Here is an 18,173-nt window from a genome sequence, read left to right on the forward strand (position 1 = left end):
CCATTAGAAATAATAGCACATTTAAGACACTAAAGGTTTTGCAGAGCAAATCTAGTGGGTGCTGCCAAGCAATATACTCTTTAAGGGTTAAACAGAGAACAGAAGCCATGTGTACATAACGATATATGCCAATCGTTAGACTTACTGAACTAAAGGCTCTTAGCAAAAATGTTCATCACATTAAAAAAAATCAACTTCTTAATTCCATTTCACTTTTGAACTGTACTCAAGACAATTATATGACTATTCCATTTCCCTCTTTCTAGGGAAGTTACCTATTTGTAACCTTTCTTATTTAAGAGTAATGAATTTATAATAGAGGTTCCCATCAGCATGCTTTGGGCAAAAGATTAAAACTGCTATTCTTCCCTTCCTTCAGATGCAACCTAAGTGAAATGGAACTGATAACTTTCTCTTGTTTGTAGTCAAACTTAATTACACGACCAAGACTCACTCACTCCGTGAAAGGGAAAAGGGAAAAAAGCATTTCTTCATTTTCAAATTTTGTTTTAAACATTAATTTTACTTGTTTGATTACGTCATATCATGTTTTATTTATACCACTATTTATCATGACCTTATAACATGACCAAACTGTTTTAAACTTTTTGGCATTTTGTAGAATTACTAAAAAAATCAGCAAAGCTAAGGAGAAACAAGGTTTAGTGATTTCAAACTACAGACAGGAAGAATTTCTTTAGGAACCAGCTACATAGTAAAAATTATAATCATCCTTTCAAAGGAATAATGTTTTCATTATTTTATTATTTATTTATTTATTTTCTCTGTTGAGATTGAGAGAGAAAGAGAAAGGAGGAGAAGTGGGGGTAGGGAGAGAGAAACATCCATTTGTTTTCCCACTTACTTATGCACTCATTGGTTGCTTCCTGTATGTGGCCTGACTGGGATCAAACCTGCAACATTGGCATACCAGGACGATGCTCTAACGATCTGAGCTATCTGGCCAGGGTTTATCATTTTAAAAATACAACTTGGTTTAAAAAAAAAAATCTCTCTGGTATTTCCTGAATATACTTAAGGATTCATATTAATAGCCAGTTGCCTTCCTTTTAAATATTTATTGAATTGTATACGTTGATAGGTAGTAATTTAAATGACAATTCAAAACTACCAGTAGATTTCATTAGAATTACCAATAGTTCATGATAAAATTATGTCATGTTATTTTCTGATTCTACCCCAAGAAAATATATTTTAATAAGCAAAAGCTTAAAACCTAAATTAAAAGTGAGATAATCAACTTTTTTAGGTAGGAGAGGAACAGGGGCCTGATTTATCTCTAGATACGAGAAAGATCACAGGGCCAAACTGGAGGCTGTGAAGAAAGTATTCAAACACGCAGCAACAGTGACATCTAGCGTTAAGAACTGCAAGTCACTAGGCTACCGTCAAATCTTCCTAAGAGCTCAATAAACTATTCAAAACTCTCCTCTTTAAAAACCAACAGAACTTGTGTGCTGTATCGAAAAACTACCCGTAATCAAAGCGTCTCAATAATTTCCTTCCATACATTAAAAAACCTTAACAGTAAACATTTTAGAGAGTAAATATAATACAACAGACCTAAAAGTGAAAAGTATTGTTTATTCTGTGTGACCAGCATCTGTAACTGTTCCCCTTGGTTACAGAGTTTAATGCACAGGTAATCTGAAATATGTTACTTATGACTGTATGATAAACATTTAAAATTCCAGCTATAAAAGCAAGATAAATATCCATCAGTAGATCAGTGGATAAAACAACTATGGGACATTTACACAATGGAAAACTACTCAGCCATAAAAAAGAAGAAAATTTTACCCTTTGCAACAGCATGGATGGACCTGGAGAACATTATGCTAAGTGAAATAAGCCAGTCAGAGAAAGACAAGTACCATATGATCTCACTCATATGTGGAATCTAATGAACAAACTGAACTAACAAGGAAAATGGGGACAGACCCATGGATGGAGAGCAGGATGACAGCTATGGTGTGGTTGGAGGTTAGGGGGTGCTGGGATTGAGCAAAAAGAAAAAGGACTCATGCACATGGACAGCAGTATGGTAACTGCTGAAGGGAGTGGGGTATAAGAGGACTAAATGGTAACAGAAAAAATACAATAAGCATTAAATTAAAAAATTTTTTTAAAGGAAACAAAAAGCAAGATATTGCACAAGCTAGTACTTTATGACACATCAAGAAAAAGAGCAATTTAGGACATTTCAGGAATACCTAAAGATGAGAAAAATAAAAAACTTTTGCTGTTGTATTGAGAAACAAGCTCTACATTTCAGCCTTTGCTATCCTGCTACTTTTTCAATGCTTTGAAAGATCTACTTATTAAACAGTAGGTACTTTTGCCCACGGACTTAGAATTTTGCAGCATAGGTTAATTTACTATAGTATTTATATAGTTCTATGCTCTAGATGAATCTGTAAAAGTAATCAAAATACCAAAAATTATCTTCTGCCAGGACAGTATTTTGCAAAAAGTAAAGTTAGCATTATATGGAGCTTACGTATTTCTTTTGAAAAGTTCATCCTTTCCCCTTTTAACTCCAAATATTCTCGTGATCAAGGTACTGAAGAGAAGGGTGGATGAATTTCTCACCTAAAGTAAAAATGCATATACAACAAAGGTTAAGAAATATTCAGGGCATGAAACCAACATTTACAGTGTTCAAACTAGACATTCAAAATCATTACCCAATTTGCTAGTACAGGGCTAAAGAAAATACGGCTTGTGTTCATAAAAATAAGATAATTTTCAAAAACATTATAGTAATTGACTCAACAACTTCCTCTGAAACTGAACTCTACAATCCAACTATATGCACACAACATAGCTCTTTCTTATACTTGTAATATTATACCAATTGTTTTCATTATCTCTTTGCACTTGTGTCACCAAATAACACTTCTTTAAAAAAACAATAAATTCATTTTTCCATATCCTTTCTGGTGATGAATATTCCAGTAAAAGGCTGAGCTCTTTCCCTGCATTTTCTGTAATCATTTACCTATGAGAGAATATTTATAAAACCTCAGTAAAAGCATCCACATGAATATGGCCAAGATAATATTAATATCCAAAATGTTGTTTATTAACAACACAATGCCAGTAGCCTAATAGTGATTTTAACCTTAAAATTATCTGAGACAACTAGTTCTTTCATGTTAAAAATAAAAGGAAAGAATAATTATTATTAAACATGATTTCTTCAAAATGATAATAGAACATATCTATTTCCAAACCACTGTATCAAGATGCTTTGCTACATCATAAAAATATCTTGAATGATTGGGCTTCCTCAATTACCTTGCCAGATCAGAGTAGAGTGGTAAAAATATATAGAAACTTCACTACAGTACGTATATACCAGCAACACAGAAAATATTCAGAAATAGGAGACAGTGCCAACGCAAAGCTTATATTCTAATTAGATAGGTGTCAATCATATGGCATGTTTCAATAGCAACTTTAAGAAGAAAGGTAATTAAAAGTAACCATGTGAGATTTAGAAAATAGCTTCATTCCAGTAACAGTCACAAATTCAAAATGCTTGCAATGACCAGTAAGTAACAGGAGCAGCAGAGAACTGGGTCTAATGAAGTCACTATTCGGCTTCTGCTGAGTTGTTGCCACCAGGGAATGTAAGCCCAGTGTTGCCAGATTGTCTTCTTTTTCAAGGGAAGCCAGAAACCCCAAGTTTTATGTGAAATCTCACTAGTCTGAAATTTTGGCAACAAATTAAAGGGGAAAAACCATCATGGAGGCCAAATAAAACACAGTTGCAGGCTAGATTTGACCTCTCAGCCACCAGTTTGCAACCTCTCCTCTAGAAGCCCAAGACTGACTCAATCCACGCCTGGTAACTCTAGAAGAGGACTACACTTCCATTGGCACAATTTATACCAAAATTATAATGAAACCCTAGACTTGGAAGAATTCATTTGTGTCCATTCAACAGTCAACAAACATGAAGCCCCAACTATGTGCCCTGCCTAATATCCCCCAACAACAGATCAATCTGTCCCGTTGCTCTGTCAACACCACCTCCGCCCTGGCTCAGGTCTTCTCTCTTACTTGGTTTACTGATTTAGCTCCCAAAGACTCCTGGCTTTAAGATGAATTGGTCATCTAGGGCCCTGTCTCCTCTCAAGAATCACACAAAAACATACAGAGAAAAGTAGAAACACAAACCCCACCTTGCCCTAAACCAGACTTGCTGACGAAGGCTGCCAGGTACAGCAAGGTTAAAACAGGGGTGCCCAGGGACAAGACAATGGCTGCAGAGGCACACCGTAACCAAAACTGTTAGCCCAAGTGAAGGGGCACCCCCAAAGAGAAAACTCTCTTGTCTGAGTCATTAGGCTGAAGGCAGGAGACACATAATGTCATTTAATAATATTAACATGGATCAGTGGGTTCCAGTATTATCAGCCTGGCCCATTCCTTACCAAGTTCCCTCATTCGCAACCAATGATCATCACTACCTAGTACAGTATGTATAATGAAATGGTGATTTTCTACCATTAGTTAGTTACAATTTTCAGAAAAACTATTAAAAAATAAAAAGCTTTCCATCATCAGCTATTTGGTTACCCTGTTACTCAGTTTGTACAGAATTTATTTCCACAAATTTACCAGCTCACACAGTGAGTTCATGCCATAGCAACCTCCAAAGGTGACCAAATGATGATCTTTTTTAAAAAAAGATTTTATTTATTTATTTTTAGAGAGAAGGGAAGGGAGGGAGAAAGAAAAGGAAAGAAAGGTTGATGTCAGAGAGAAACATCAATTGGCTGCCTCCTGAATGTGCCCCAACCAGGGACTGAAACCACAACCCAGGCATGTGTCCTGACTGGAAATCAAACCCTCACCCCTTCCGTTTGTGGGATGACGCCCAACTGAGCCACACAGGTCAGGGCCAAACGATGATTTTTTAAGGCATTTTTAAAAATTAATTTTTCTTTTATTGAACTAAAACTCACCATAAAATTCACTATTTTAAGGGGTACTATTCAGTGGTTTTATTACATTCACAAAGCAGGGAACTATCACCACTACATAATTCCAGAATACTTTCATCACTCCAAAATGAAATACTATACGGTTGTCCTTTGGTATCCCTAGGGGATTGGTTCCAGGACTCCTGAGAATACCAAAATCTGAGGACGCTCAAGTCCCATATCTAAAATGGTGTAGCGGTTCCATATAGGCTACAGCAGGGTGTGCCAATACATTACTTCACTCGTGTGGATCCAGCATCATGCTTGGCACTTGGCAAGTTCAACTTTTGCTTTTTAAAAGTTTATGGGATTCCCCTCACCCCCCAAAGATTTTCTGTTGCAATTGGTTGACTCTGTGGATGTAAAACCTGCAGATACGAATGGCTGACTGTGCACATTAGTAGTTGTTCCCTGACCTCCTGCACTAGGCAAGCACCAATCTACTTTCTGTCTTTATGGATTTGCCTATCCTGGATATTTCATATTCATGAGATCGAGTAATATGCAGCCTTTTATGTCTGGCTTCTTTCACTTAGCTGTTCTCAGGGTTAAACCATGTTGTAGCATGTATCGTTATGTCATTTCTTTTCATGTCTGAATAATAATCCACTGTATGGATGTACTTCATTTTAAAAATCTACTCATCATTCGGTAGACATTTGGGGTATTTCCACTTTTTGGCTAGTATGCATAATGATGCTATAAACATTCATGTACAAGTTTTTGTATGAACATATATTCATTTCTCTTGGGTACACACCTAGAAGTGGCACTACTGGGTCATATGGTACCTGTGAACCTTCCAAAGAACTGCCAAAGTGGCAGCACTATTTTACAGCCTCACCAGCAACGTATAAGGGCTCCAAATCTTCCCCAATACTTGTTATTGTCTATCCTTTTCATTATAGCTATCCTGGTGGGAGTGAAATGGTATCACCATGTGGTTTTATTTGCATTTCCCTAATGAGTAATCATGTTAAACATTTTTTCCTGTGCTTATTGACTATCTGCATATCTTTTTTGAAGAAATGGATTATTCAAATTCTTTATCCATTTTTTAAATTGGGTCATCTTTTGATCATTGAGTTCTAAGAGTTCTTTATATACTCTGGATATGAATCAGATATATGATTATCAGATATATGGTATGTAAATATTTTCTCCCATCTGTCAGTCATCTTTTCATTTTCTTAATAATATCCTTTGAAACACAGACCATTTAAATTCTGATCAAGTGTAATTTGACTTTTTTCTTTTGTCACTTATGCTTTTAAGTGTCGTATTAAAGTAACTGTTACCTAACCCAAAGTCACAGAGATTTGCACCTGCTGTTTTCTTCCAAAATTTTTATCATTTTAGCTTTTACATTTAGGACTTGGGTCCATATTGAGTCAATTTTTTAATATGGTGTAAGATGGCAAGCAAATTCTTTCTTCTGCATGTGGATATCCAAACGTTCCAGTACCGGGGGGTGGACAGAGTATTCTTTTCCTGACTGAATTGTCTTGGCACCTTTTTAATGAACTCTTGGGCTTTATTTATGGACTCTTACTTCTATTCCATTGAATTACACGTATCTATCCTCACGCCAGCACCACACTGTCTGATTATTGCTGCTCTGTCATGTTTCAAAATTTTTGACATGTGAGTCCTCCAACTCTGTTGTATTTCAAGACTGTTTTGGCTGTTCTGAGTCCAAATAACTCTAGCAATAATCAATCCTTATCACATGGAAAAACACCAGAAAACCTTCCTATTCTCTTACCTCCTTCTCCACCAAGTCCCAATGATAGCTACAAATTGACAACTGCTACGAAAAATTTCCTCTTCTATTCACTGAGTACATATACTTCTTTCCTCCTTTCTAGCATGAAAAAGATTCCACATAGACTTTTAAGATCTGGAAGAGTTAGGTAAATGAAAAAAAAAAAGAGTTTCATATGTACACAGAAGCGTGTATGCATGCAGAAGTGCATATGCATGTATATCTATATGTATATATATATGTATAGTATACATTGTCTTGTATACGTAGGGCTTTTCTTTATAACATAAATGCTCCCTTGACAAATATTTAAAAATATGAATGGAGAGCCCTCCATGTGCAATCACTATGTGATATGGGTATTTATATGCCATATACTTTCACTAACCCATATACCACCTATGCATGAATTAGGAAAACAGTTCTCTTCCTGTGAGTGAATAAATATTCATGCCAAGGTATGAAGCCTAAAATACAGAGCAGGGCTGAGTTTCAGCACCACACAGTCCTCAGCCTGGCACCCTAGTGGCAACTTCACAACTACCACAGGGCCTGGAAGCACTGGTGCCAACAGAGGCACAGAGCACATGTGGCAGAGCTACCGGGAAGATCTGAAAGGCTCTTTTTCCTCTGAAACCCACTGCAAACTGTGAAGCAGAACTGGCCCGAGGGAAGCAAACTAAAGATATACCAGACAGAAAAACCCAGTGTGAGCCTTGTTAGGACCCTGAAGGGGCATACTCGGTGAATTTCTGAGCAAGCTGGGAAGATGAGTTACCTGCCCTGCAATGAGGATGCAGGGAAGGCAGCTTCGGTGCTTCACAGTCACTGAGCCCAAAAAAGGAACGCCCAGAAATATCTGTTTCCAAATACTGCCCAGAAAGATCTGTTTCCATATAATGGGCACCTAAAAATTACCTTCTGTTAACTAAATTTTTAACTAAACTAGCTCCATCTCCAAAATATATGTCAAAGATTATCGGTTGTCACCATCTTTTCTAACATTTCTCTATTCTGGGCCACCATCACCTCTTGGCAGAACTATTACAATAGCTTCCTGATTGTTCTTCCTCCTTCCCTCTTGCCACCTTACAATTGAGTCTGTACTTTTAACCACATCAATCAGATCCCATGATTACCCTGTGTGCAGGGTTTTTCAACAGTAGGGGAAGCCACAGTTTCAAACTCCAGGTCTGTCCCAGCGACACCCATGCCGGCTGTGGCCCACGCAGCCATGTCCAGGCTCAGATGAGATGCTACATCACAGGGAAGGGAATCTGGCTTCTCTAGCAACTGACCAAAGGTTGTGCCAATACCTGCCCGAGTTGAGTTAATGCCCCAAAGAGTGAACTTTGACCAACAAGAGACAGGAGATCAGACTGTTCCAAGATGTGGTTAAGTTTCACATGGCCTGGCCAGAAGATACATCATATGACTATACAACCAACTCAGTTTTCCTGCAAGGTTCAGGCCTGCTTGGTAAAGTCTTTCTTCCTTCCTTGCCTCACTTCTTAGTTCCTTTGTTCTTGCTACTTTAGTTTTGTACCATTCAATAAAACCCAATCACTCAGGCTGTATCTCCAGCTCTTTAAAACCTAAAAGGTAGGTAAAATGAACCTTCTTTGTATTCCTATAACACCTAAAACTTTCCCCTATAACAGCACAGATTCTTGAGTCAGACAGATAATAATTGTGTGCCCTTTGACCAAAGTTGTTTCACCTCTCTGAGTTTTGTTTTCCTTATCTGTAAAATAAGAATTGTAATAATAGAACCTACCCTGCAGGGTTGCTCTGAGGATTAACTGAGATCATCAATGTAAATGATGCCAGGCACACAGAAAATACTCAATAAGAGAGCCATTATTATGCTCATGTCTTATTTATCCCTCTATTTCTAGTGCTTAATATATCATCTGCAACACTGTAGGTGTGCTTGATGCCTGATGTGTGTACAACAATACATTTCCCCTCTATTTTAAAAATGCCTAATAGATGGTAAAGACCAAGAGATTGGTATGCTCCCAATACAAAAGACTGAGGAATCTGTAAAAATATATGCATAAGTGCTTCCTGGAAAACATTCCTTTATTGCAAAACTAAAATTAAAGTTTGTTTTACTTTTCTTTTTTCCTTTCTAACTTATCAGAAAAAAAATAATTGTTAGAAGTACAGATGTAGTCACTGGTAATCATAAGATATATTCCTGAGAAAATGTGTGCAAATAAGATTTAATTCTTCCTATACATAAACAAAATATGTGCTTCCACTTATTTGTATCTTCTTATATTTCTTTCTTCAATGTCTTGTAATTTTCCAAGTACAGGTCTTTTACATCCTTGATTAGATTTATTCTTAGGTATTTTATTCTTTTTGTAGCAATTGTGAATGGGATTTTCTTAATTTCCCTTTCTGTTTGCTCGTTACTGGCACATAAAAATGCAACTGATATCTGTATATTAATTTTGTATCCTGCTACTTTGCTGAATTCATTTATCATTCTAGTAGTTTTTTGGTGGAATCTTGGGGTTCTCTATGTATATTATCATGTCATCTGCAAATAATGACAGTTTTACTTCTTCTTTTATGCCCTGGCTGGTTTGGCTCAGTGGATTGAGCGTCGGCCTGCGAGCTAAGTGTCGCTGGTTCGATCTTCCAGTCAGGGCACATCAGAGAAGGAAAACTCTGACTCCAAAAAACCTCCGCTGCCTTGCGGCACACCTCTTCAGGGGAAGGGCTAAGGGAGTAAACCCCGACAGAAAATCCGGAGCCGGAGTCCCTAAGGCGGTCTGACGTTGTAGTCAACACCGGCAACTCCTGCGGCGCACCTGAACCCAAGCTGTATTGACTCCGTCTTTCCCTTGGACCCTTCAGCTGCGAAGAGAGGGGGGGTCTGCTGCATGGGCAACAGCAGACCCTCCATATCACCCTGCCCAGGCTCTGTAGCTTCAGCTTCACTGGAGAGGACACTCCAGCGTCATCGCAAGATGTCGATTCAACACGGGAGGAGACAGATACCGTGTCACTCCCGAGTCGGACTGCACAGCCATTCTCGGCGGTGCAGATAGACTCTTAAGAAGCTACACCATCGTCTCTCGAGACGGACGGCTACCAACAACTTCTTCTTTTCCAATCTGGATGTCTTTTATTTCTTCTTTTCTGACTGCTGTGGCTAGAACTACCAAGTACTATGTTGAATAAGAGAGGTCAAAGCAGATATCCCTCTCTTGCTCCTGATCTTAAGGAGAACGCCTGTAGGTTTTGCCCACTGAGTATGATGCTGGCAGTGGGTTTATCATATATGGCCTTTATTATGTTTAGGTATGTTCCCTCTAACCCCACTTTGCTGAGAGTTTTTATCATAAATGGGTTCTAGATTTATCAAATGCTTTTTCTGCAACTACTGATATGATCATGTGGTTTTTATCTTTCATTTTGTTTATGTGGTGAATCACATTTATTGATTTGTGAATGTTTTACCAACCTTGCATTCCCAGACTAAATCCCACTTGATCATGGTCTATGATCTTTTTGATGGATTGCTGTATTCAGTTTGCTATTATTTTGTTGAGGATTTTAGCATCTATGTTCATCAGAGATATTGGCCTATAATTTTCTTTCATTGTAATGTCTTTATCTGGTTTTGGAATTAGGATAAGGCTGGCCTCATAAAATGAGTTTGGGAGCCTTCCTTCCTCTTGAATTTTTTGAAATAGCTTGAGAAGGAGAGGTGTTAGTTCTTCTTGGAATGTTTGGTAAAATTCACCTGTGAGGCCATCTAGTTCAGGGCTTTTGTCTGTTGGGAGTTTTTTGATTACTGCCTCAATTTCACTAGGTGTAATCTGTCTACTAAGGTTCTCTGTTTCTTCCTGATTTAGTTTTGGAACATTTAAGTTTCTAGGAATTTAGCCATTTCATCCAGCTTACTCAGTTTGTTGGCATATAGTTGTTCATAATATTTTAGCACAATCCTTTATTTCTTTGGTCAGTTATTTCTCCTCTTTCATTTCTGATTTTATTTATTTTAGTCCTTTCTCTTTTTTTCTTGATGAGTCTGATTAAAGGTTTGCCGGTCTTGTTTACCTTTTCAAAGAACCAGCTGTTGGATTCATTGATCTTTTGTATCATTTTTTAAGACTCGATTTCATTTATTTCTATTCTGATCTTTATTATTTCCTTCCTTCTTCTCACTTTGGGCTTTGTTTGTTGTTCTTTTTCAAGTTCTTTTAAGTGTGAAGTTAGATTGTTTATTTGAGTGTTTTCTTGTTTTTTGAGGAAGGCCTGTAATGCTATGACTTTCCCTCTTAGGACTGCTTTCCCTGTGTCCCACAGATTTCGGATTGTTGTGTCCTCTTCTTTGATCTTGTTGTTGACCTAGTCATTGTTTACTAACATGTTATTTAGCTTCCATGTCTCTGCATGTTTGTCAGTGTCCTTCTTGTGGTTGATTTCTAGTTTCATAGCACTGGGGTCAGAGAAGATGCTTGATATGATTTTAATCTTCCTAAATTTATTGAGACTTGTTTTGTGTCCTAACATGTGGTCTACCCTAGAAAATGTTCCATGTGTAGTGCACATGTGTTACTTTTGAAAAAGTTTTAAAAAAGACTTTTTAGATAAAGGAAACATTCTTTTCTGATATTTTCAGTTTTGCTAAAAAGTTGGAAAAGTTATCAGGTTTCACTCTCTGAAAACCCTTTCACAGAGAACATTTCTTTGTTCATCCTAAACTATGGCTTGAAAAAACAATAATGATATTTCTGGTAATCAATTTTATGATCTCTACCATTCCTGATGGTCAAGCCACATTCCTACTTCTGTGACTTAACTGATGGTACACAGGCATTGCTCCACTTCCTGTAAATGCATAAGGTAAACACTGTGTCCTCAGGCGTAGTTAGGCAATGCTCCTAGACAGAACTTCAGATGGCTGTCTTTCTTACAGGAATATGCACAATTTTCCAGGCAAGAGGTGGCAGCCTTGAGGATTCTGCTTTACATAGGGTGTCTGTTCCTTTAGCTACACTGCAGTATATTGACTTTTAATTAGAGGCTTATCATACAGTTATGAAATGATTTGTGTAGCTAACTGGAAAGCTTACCTTTCTAGAAAATTCTTCATTCTGCAGGTAATGTATTAGGGTCTAGCTTCTTTTCTTCTCTACACTTACCAGTTTTTTGTTTTTTCTTTTTAAGCCACATGTCAAACACCTACAAGCCATAGGTTTGTCTCCTTTATTTTAGAAGGCATAATGATACAGGATAACAATAAAATCATGGTGTTTCTCCAAAGAATCATGAGAAAACATATATAAGTTTACTTTCTTAAATCTAACAACTGTACTGGTATTGCGCACTATCTTTAGAGCTCTGAATCAAAAAGTTTCTGGACAGTAATCATATTGAAAAAGAAAAAGTGACTCAGTATTTAACCTCATACATTTTAATGCTTTGAGTGTTTGTTTCTTCACCTTTCAATGAAGTATATTTACAGCAATTACTCAACACGCTGACATCCAGAGCCCACAGCATCCAAAAGAAAGGCATATTAAGATACTAAGAGTCATTTTGCTTTCAGCTCAACATCACTAATCATCAGGGAAATGCAAATCAAAACCAGAATGAGTTACCACTTCACACCCATTAGGATGACTATTATTAAAAAAGCCAGAAAATAACAAGTGTTGACGAGAATGTTAAAAAAAAAAAAAAAAGGGGGAACTTCTTTGTATTGCTGATGGGAGCATAAAATGGTACTGCCACTGTGCAATACAGTTAAACATCCCTTAAAAAGCTAAATATAGAATTACCATATGATATAAACAAAATAATTGAAAGCAAGGACTCCAACAGATATTTGTACACCAAAGTTCGCTGAAGCATTATTCAATATAACCAAAAAGAAACAATCTAAATGTCCACCAACAGATAAATGAATAAACAAAATGTCACATATACACACCATGGAATATTATGCAGCCTTAAAAAGGAATGAAATTATGATACATGTTCAACCTTAAAAACATTATGCTAAATGGAACCAAACACAAAAGGTCAAATATTGTATGATTCCATTTATATGAGGTACCTAGAATAGGCAAATTCATAGAGACAGAGAGTAGAACACAGGTTACCAGGTGCTAGTGGAAGGGAGAGATGGGAAGTTACTGTTTAATGGGTACAAAGCTTTGGTTTGGGATGATGAAAAAGTTCTCAAAACAGACAGTGGCAATGATTGCACAACACTATGAATGTAAATGATTCATGTCACTGAACTGCGTACTTAAAAATAGTTAAAATGGTAAATTTTAAAAAAGATGTAATTGACAGTTTAAACAAAAATAATGACAATGTATATGGGTTTACAACATATATAAAAGCAAAATGTTTAACATCACAAAGACTGGGAGGAGAAAAATGGAAGTACATATTGCTAGATTCTTACACTTTAAGTGAAGTGGTATAATCACTTGAGGGTAGACTGTGATGTTAAAAGTTATAGACAATAATCTAAAGCAGTCACTAAAATAAGAAAACAAAGACTTACAGCTAATAAGCCAACAAAGAGATAGAACACGATCATAAAACACCAAGAGTGAAAATGTTGCTTGATCCAAGGATCTACCTTTAAAGAAACCCCTTGCTAAAATGCTGTACATATTTCTTTTATCATTCAGTGAAAAGTTAGTTTATTAAAACCTACTCAGAAGTAAAATTAAATCAAAGAAAATAAATGGCAAAAGCACTTACTGCCCAGACTGGTGATGAAAAGCCCAGAATTGCAGCCTTAGCTCCATCAGCAACATAAGGAATAATATTTTCTCCCAGACGGGTATCTCTGAACAAGGCTCTAAGGATATTTAAAGCATGAACCTAGAACAAAAAGTTCAAAATTAGTTGTGGCTCAAAGATGGAGGTAATTCTAAATATGTACATACTTAATAGTACGGCCTCAAAATGAAAAAAAATATTATCAAATTACAAGAAGAAACAAATAAAATAACAAATTTTTAATAAAATTTTAAATCAATTTTTAAAAAGTTAAATTTGAACAATGTAATAAAAAGAAGCTTGATCAAACATATGTAGAATCCTGCACCTAACAGAGACACCACGCTCTACATAAAATGTTCATTTTTAAAAACTAATTAATTAATTAATTTTTACTTAAAAATTAATTTACTTTTAGAGATTGAGGAAGGGAGGGAGAAAGAGAGGGAGAGAAACATCGATGTGTGAGAGAAACCTCGATCAGTTGCCTCTTGCTCCTGCCCCAACCAGGGACTGAACCTGCAACCCAAGCATGTGCCCTGACCAGGAATACAACCAGGGACGTTTTGCTTTGCAGTATGATGCCCAATCAATTGAGCCACACCAGTCAGGGCTCACTGGACTTTTCTGCATGCTGAAATATTTCATACATATATAATAAAAATAATAAGGAAATAAAACGTGGTAGGGGAGAAGGAAAGCAAATCATAAACTAACACCTAGAGATTGGTCAGAGACAAATGTAAGTATTTTACTAATTTAATAAAAATGATCACTAAAATGCCATTATTGATCTTGAAGCAGAGTAGGGCAATAATTATTCAGTACTCCTTAAAACCAAACTCTATTATTTTAGATATTTTTATTATTTTTTAAAAAAAGAGTACTTTAAAAAACTGATAGTCTAGGGAAATAGAATCATATATATTTTTCACATTTTATTGGAAAATATCTTAAAATGATCATTTCTGAAAGGTGATTAATAAAACCGTATATACTTATTCCACATTTCAGCTTTCAGTCTGTTCCTGGACACAGCACAGGCCTCCCACAGATGAGGAGGAGTACCCTACTATGAAGCATTTGCTGAGAAAGCCTAGATAAGAAGTATTTGACAGTCATTTACTATGGTGGGGTGGAGTGCAGTGGAGCAGAGCTATAGGGGTACTTAACCCTACTTCATACACTCATATACACACATACTTAACCCAACTCTAGCAGTGACTAAAAGGACTAAGTATTAGCTAAAATCAAAATCTGAATGTATCAAAAGTCAGACCCTACCTTTTAGGGAAAGATTCAACTGCTCAATTACAAAATGTAGATCAACTCGAAGAAGCCCACATGAAATTTTAAAGTGATAGCACATTCATATTTAAATTTTGAGATGCAATAGTAAGTATTACAAAATACTTAAGTTGGATGTTTTCAGCCGTTTAAAAGTATGTACAGGTAACCCCAGTATAACACGGTTGTTAGGTTCCTAACAAATGCCGTGTTATGCGAATCTGTGTTGTACAAAACAAAGAACTAGTACAAAAAAGGAGTTAGTTTCCAAAAATTAAAATAACATACTATTATATTTTTATAATTAAGAGAAATATCTTTATTAAAGCAATTTTCATCAAAAGTATTAAATATTAATATGAATTAAGTAATGTTTTCTTCATCATCCCTACTAAGCTCCATTAACTGAATGCATTTTCTTTTTGACAAGATATCCTCATCCTCTGAACTTTCTTGAGCATTATTTTGAGTTCTATGCTCTCTCTACTTTTTGCAAAAAATCTGTTATTTTAGATTGTTTGCTTTTAGCTGAGAGACTTTCATAAATTTTGTCATATAGTGTTAAGCACTTTTGAAGTTCTCTCTTAAACTTTGTACTCCTTTTAGTGCAAGGATCTTCATTTAAGAAATAATGACTCTAATACTCGATGAAAAAATGGGTTTAAAATTCTGATTAATTTTAAAATTCTACAACTTATGCGCTCAAATGAAAAATTTTAAATGAGTTATCTTTTGCTGCTAAAAGCTTTTATCACTTTCAGTACTGTACAGGGATTTCCCTAATTTCATGTTATACGGGAGTTTTCCCCAGTTCTCTAACCGTGTTAGAGTGAAACCGTGTTATAGAAGTACCATGTTATACAGGGGATACCTGTAGTTCATTCTGGTCAATATGTATCAATTAAAACAACGGTTTCTTTTGTAGACAGGAAAGACCGAAATGAAACAAGCAAAAAATTGGAATAAGTTTCAAATGTCTGTCCTATCTTCAAGAGTTCTGTTTCTTGCCCCGGCTGGTGTGGCTCAGTGGATTGAGCTCCGGCCTGTGGACCAAAGGGTCACCAGTTTGATTCCCAGTCAGGGCACATGCCTGGGTTCGGGGCCAGGTCACCACCAATTGGGGGCACACGAGAGGCAACCACACATTCATGTTTCTGTCCCTCATCTCCTCCCTCCCTTCCCCTCTCTCTAAAAATAAATAAGTAAAATCATTTTTTAAAAAGTAAAAAAAAAAAAAAGAGTTCTGCATCTTTAGTGGGTAATTTTTTGTTTTCTTCTTTTTAAACCAGTGCTTAAAAACCACTGCCTTCCTAGCGTGTTTGTGTAATTTCTATTATTACCTGGGGGACTGTACTCTGTGACTCATCAGTAGGCCCAGCCAAAGAGATTAACTCCTTCATTGTTATTTTCAACAAATCCATTTTGCCTTTCTTAGGTTCAGATGCCAACAGTGCCTACAGAAAAACAAAGCAAATGTTAACAAGGCTCTTATCTTGCTACTTCCCAGAATCAATCCCAAAATCCAAAATCCCCTTTATAAAAACATGTGGTATCAAGCAAGTCCATTAAGCCATGTGGCCATGAGCAAGTAGCTTAACCTCTTCATCCCCCAAGTTATTCATCTGTAAAATTAGGTAAAGGTGGTTATTATGGAATCTCTAAGGTCACTTCTGGTTTGCTTGTTAATTATATAATTCTAAGAAGTTGAGAATGCCTCTTGTTGACAACTCTTTTATGACCATAATTAGGTAGCAGGTCTCAGATAAACTTAGCAAGTCAGTTGTAGTAATGAATTTACACAACAAGAAAATACTCTTTACTTAAAAAACAACAATAACAAAAACACCTCAGGATTAAATTTAAGAATTTGGAAGCTCCCTGGAGTTGATCAGTTATTTAACTCTTGACAAAAAGAGTTTCTATCTGGAGGCTATCAAACTGTACTACTGGAAACTCCATGGGATAAAATAAAATACTACAAACTTGAAAGGGATCATCCTACATTTGAATTTTCAAGAGCTGCTTATTTACTGTGTCTAATAATTTGCCAATGTTCAATGAACATAAAAAGAGGATATCAAACCATTTGAGGCAGTAAAAAGGAATGAAGTAGTGACACAGGCTACAACTTGGATGAACCTTGAAAACCTTATGCTGAGTGAGGCCCTGGCTGGGTAACTTCAGTTGGTTAGAGAATCGTTCCTATACAACAAGGTTGCAGATTCGATCCTTGGTCAGGGCACCATACAGGAATCAACCAAAGAATGCATATCAATGCAAATCAATGTTTATCTCTCTCTCTCCTTTCCTCTATCTCTAAAAAAAAATCAATACATAAAAACTTTTTAAAGAAGAAAACATTATGCTAACTGAAAGAAGAAAGACACAAAAGGTCACATGTTATATGATTGTATTTACGTGAAATGCCTAGGACAGAAAAATCTAGAGACAGAAAATAGATTCGTGGTTTTGTAGGGCTGTAACAGCGGTATTTCATTAAGTATGCAGCTACTGGCTCCCAAGAGTGAAAACCTTCAAGTGATTCAGTTTCTTCTGAAGCATTTATAACTTATAAAAGAGGTGAAAGATACACACGCAAAATAGTTTGGTTTAAGAGAGAAATTTCTCACAGTACACTTATGCTCAGAAAAGATATACACTATTTTTTACATAACCATTAAAAAAAAATTATATTTGTCTAAGTAGGCAGTTTTTCCCCCACAGCTAACACTGAGCAGAGGTATTCACCAGAACAGAAATATAACTTTATTGGTAAGTTATGCTAAGGGCAATGGGACCTCTCTGGGCAGATTTTTCTAATAATTTAGATTTTATTTAGCTAAAATAAATAAGAAAGTTACATGCAATCACTGAAATGAGTTCTGGGAACCATGTTTCCCCAACAGGAGACGTGTGTATGCAGTATGGCACTCTTCCCAAGGGAAGGCTAGTAAAGTGCATGTCCTGACCACTCTATCACGATGACCAATATTTAGTACTATTTGGGGACCAGAGGTGGAATGATCACATAGTAGAAATATGCAACCAGACCTTGCTGTTGCATTAACATTTGTCCTCAGAGAGATGAATGAGGAAAAAACACACTAGGTCAGATGAAATTATAGATAGGAAAATGAACCACAATGACCCAGAATGGGTCAGATCAGAGAGGGACTGATTTCTGAAAGTCACCAAAATCTATGCAACAGAACAATCTTGATGACCTCTGTTGCCCACTGTCATAAAAAATAAAAATAAAATAAAAGATAAAAAATCATGACTTTGGGACTCTGAGGGAAGAATAAGGAGGGGAAGGAAAAAATGTAGGGGCCCTAATA

The 18,173-nt window shown here is 36.3% G+C and overlaps 1 protein-coding gene across 1 annotated transcript in view; it reads right to left on the bottom strand.

The window, feature by feature from the left end:
- THADA (THADA armadillo repeat containing) overlaps positions 1–18,173 on the bottom strand; it is a 285,790-nt gene that overhangs the window by 203,599 nt on the left and 64,018 nt on the right. Inside the window, exons 23-25 of the mRNA XM_090281217.1 lie at positions 16,176–16,289; positions 13,528–13,650; positions 2,522–2,613 (exon numbers count right to left, since the gene is read on the bottom strand). Of these exons, the coding sequence (XP_090137343.1) occupies positions 2,522–2,613; positions 13,528–13,650; positions 16,176–16,289 (329 nt within the window). The remainder of the gene's footprint in view (positions 1–2,521; positions 2,614–13,527; positions 13,651–16,175; positions 16,290–18,173) is intronic.

This window comes from Furipterus horrens, unplaced genomic scaffold, assembly GCF_987537825.1.
Source record: "Furipterus horrens unplaced genomic scaffold, mFurHor1.1.pri manual_scaffold_6, whole genome shotgun sequence".
NCBI lineage: Eukaryota > Metazoa > Chordata > Mammalia > Chiroptera > Furipteridae > Furipterus > Furipterus horrens.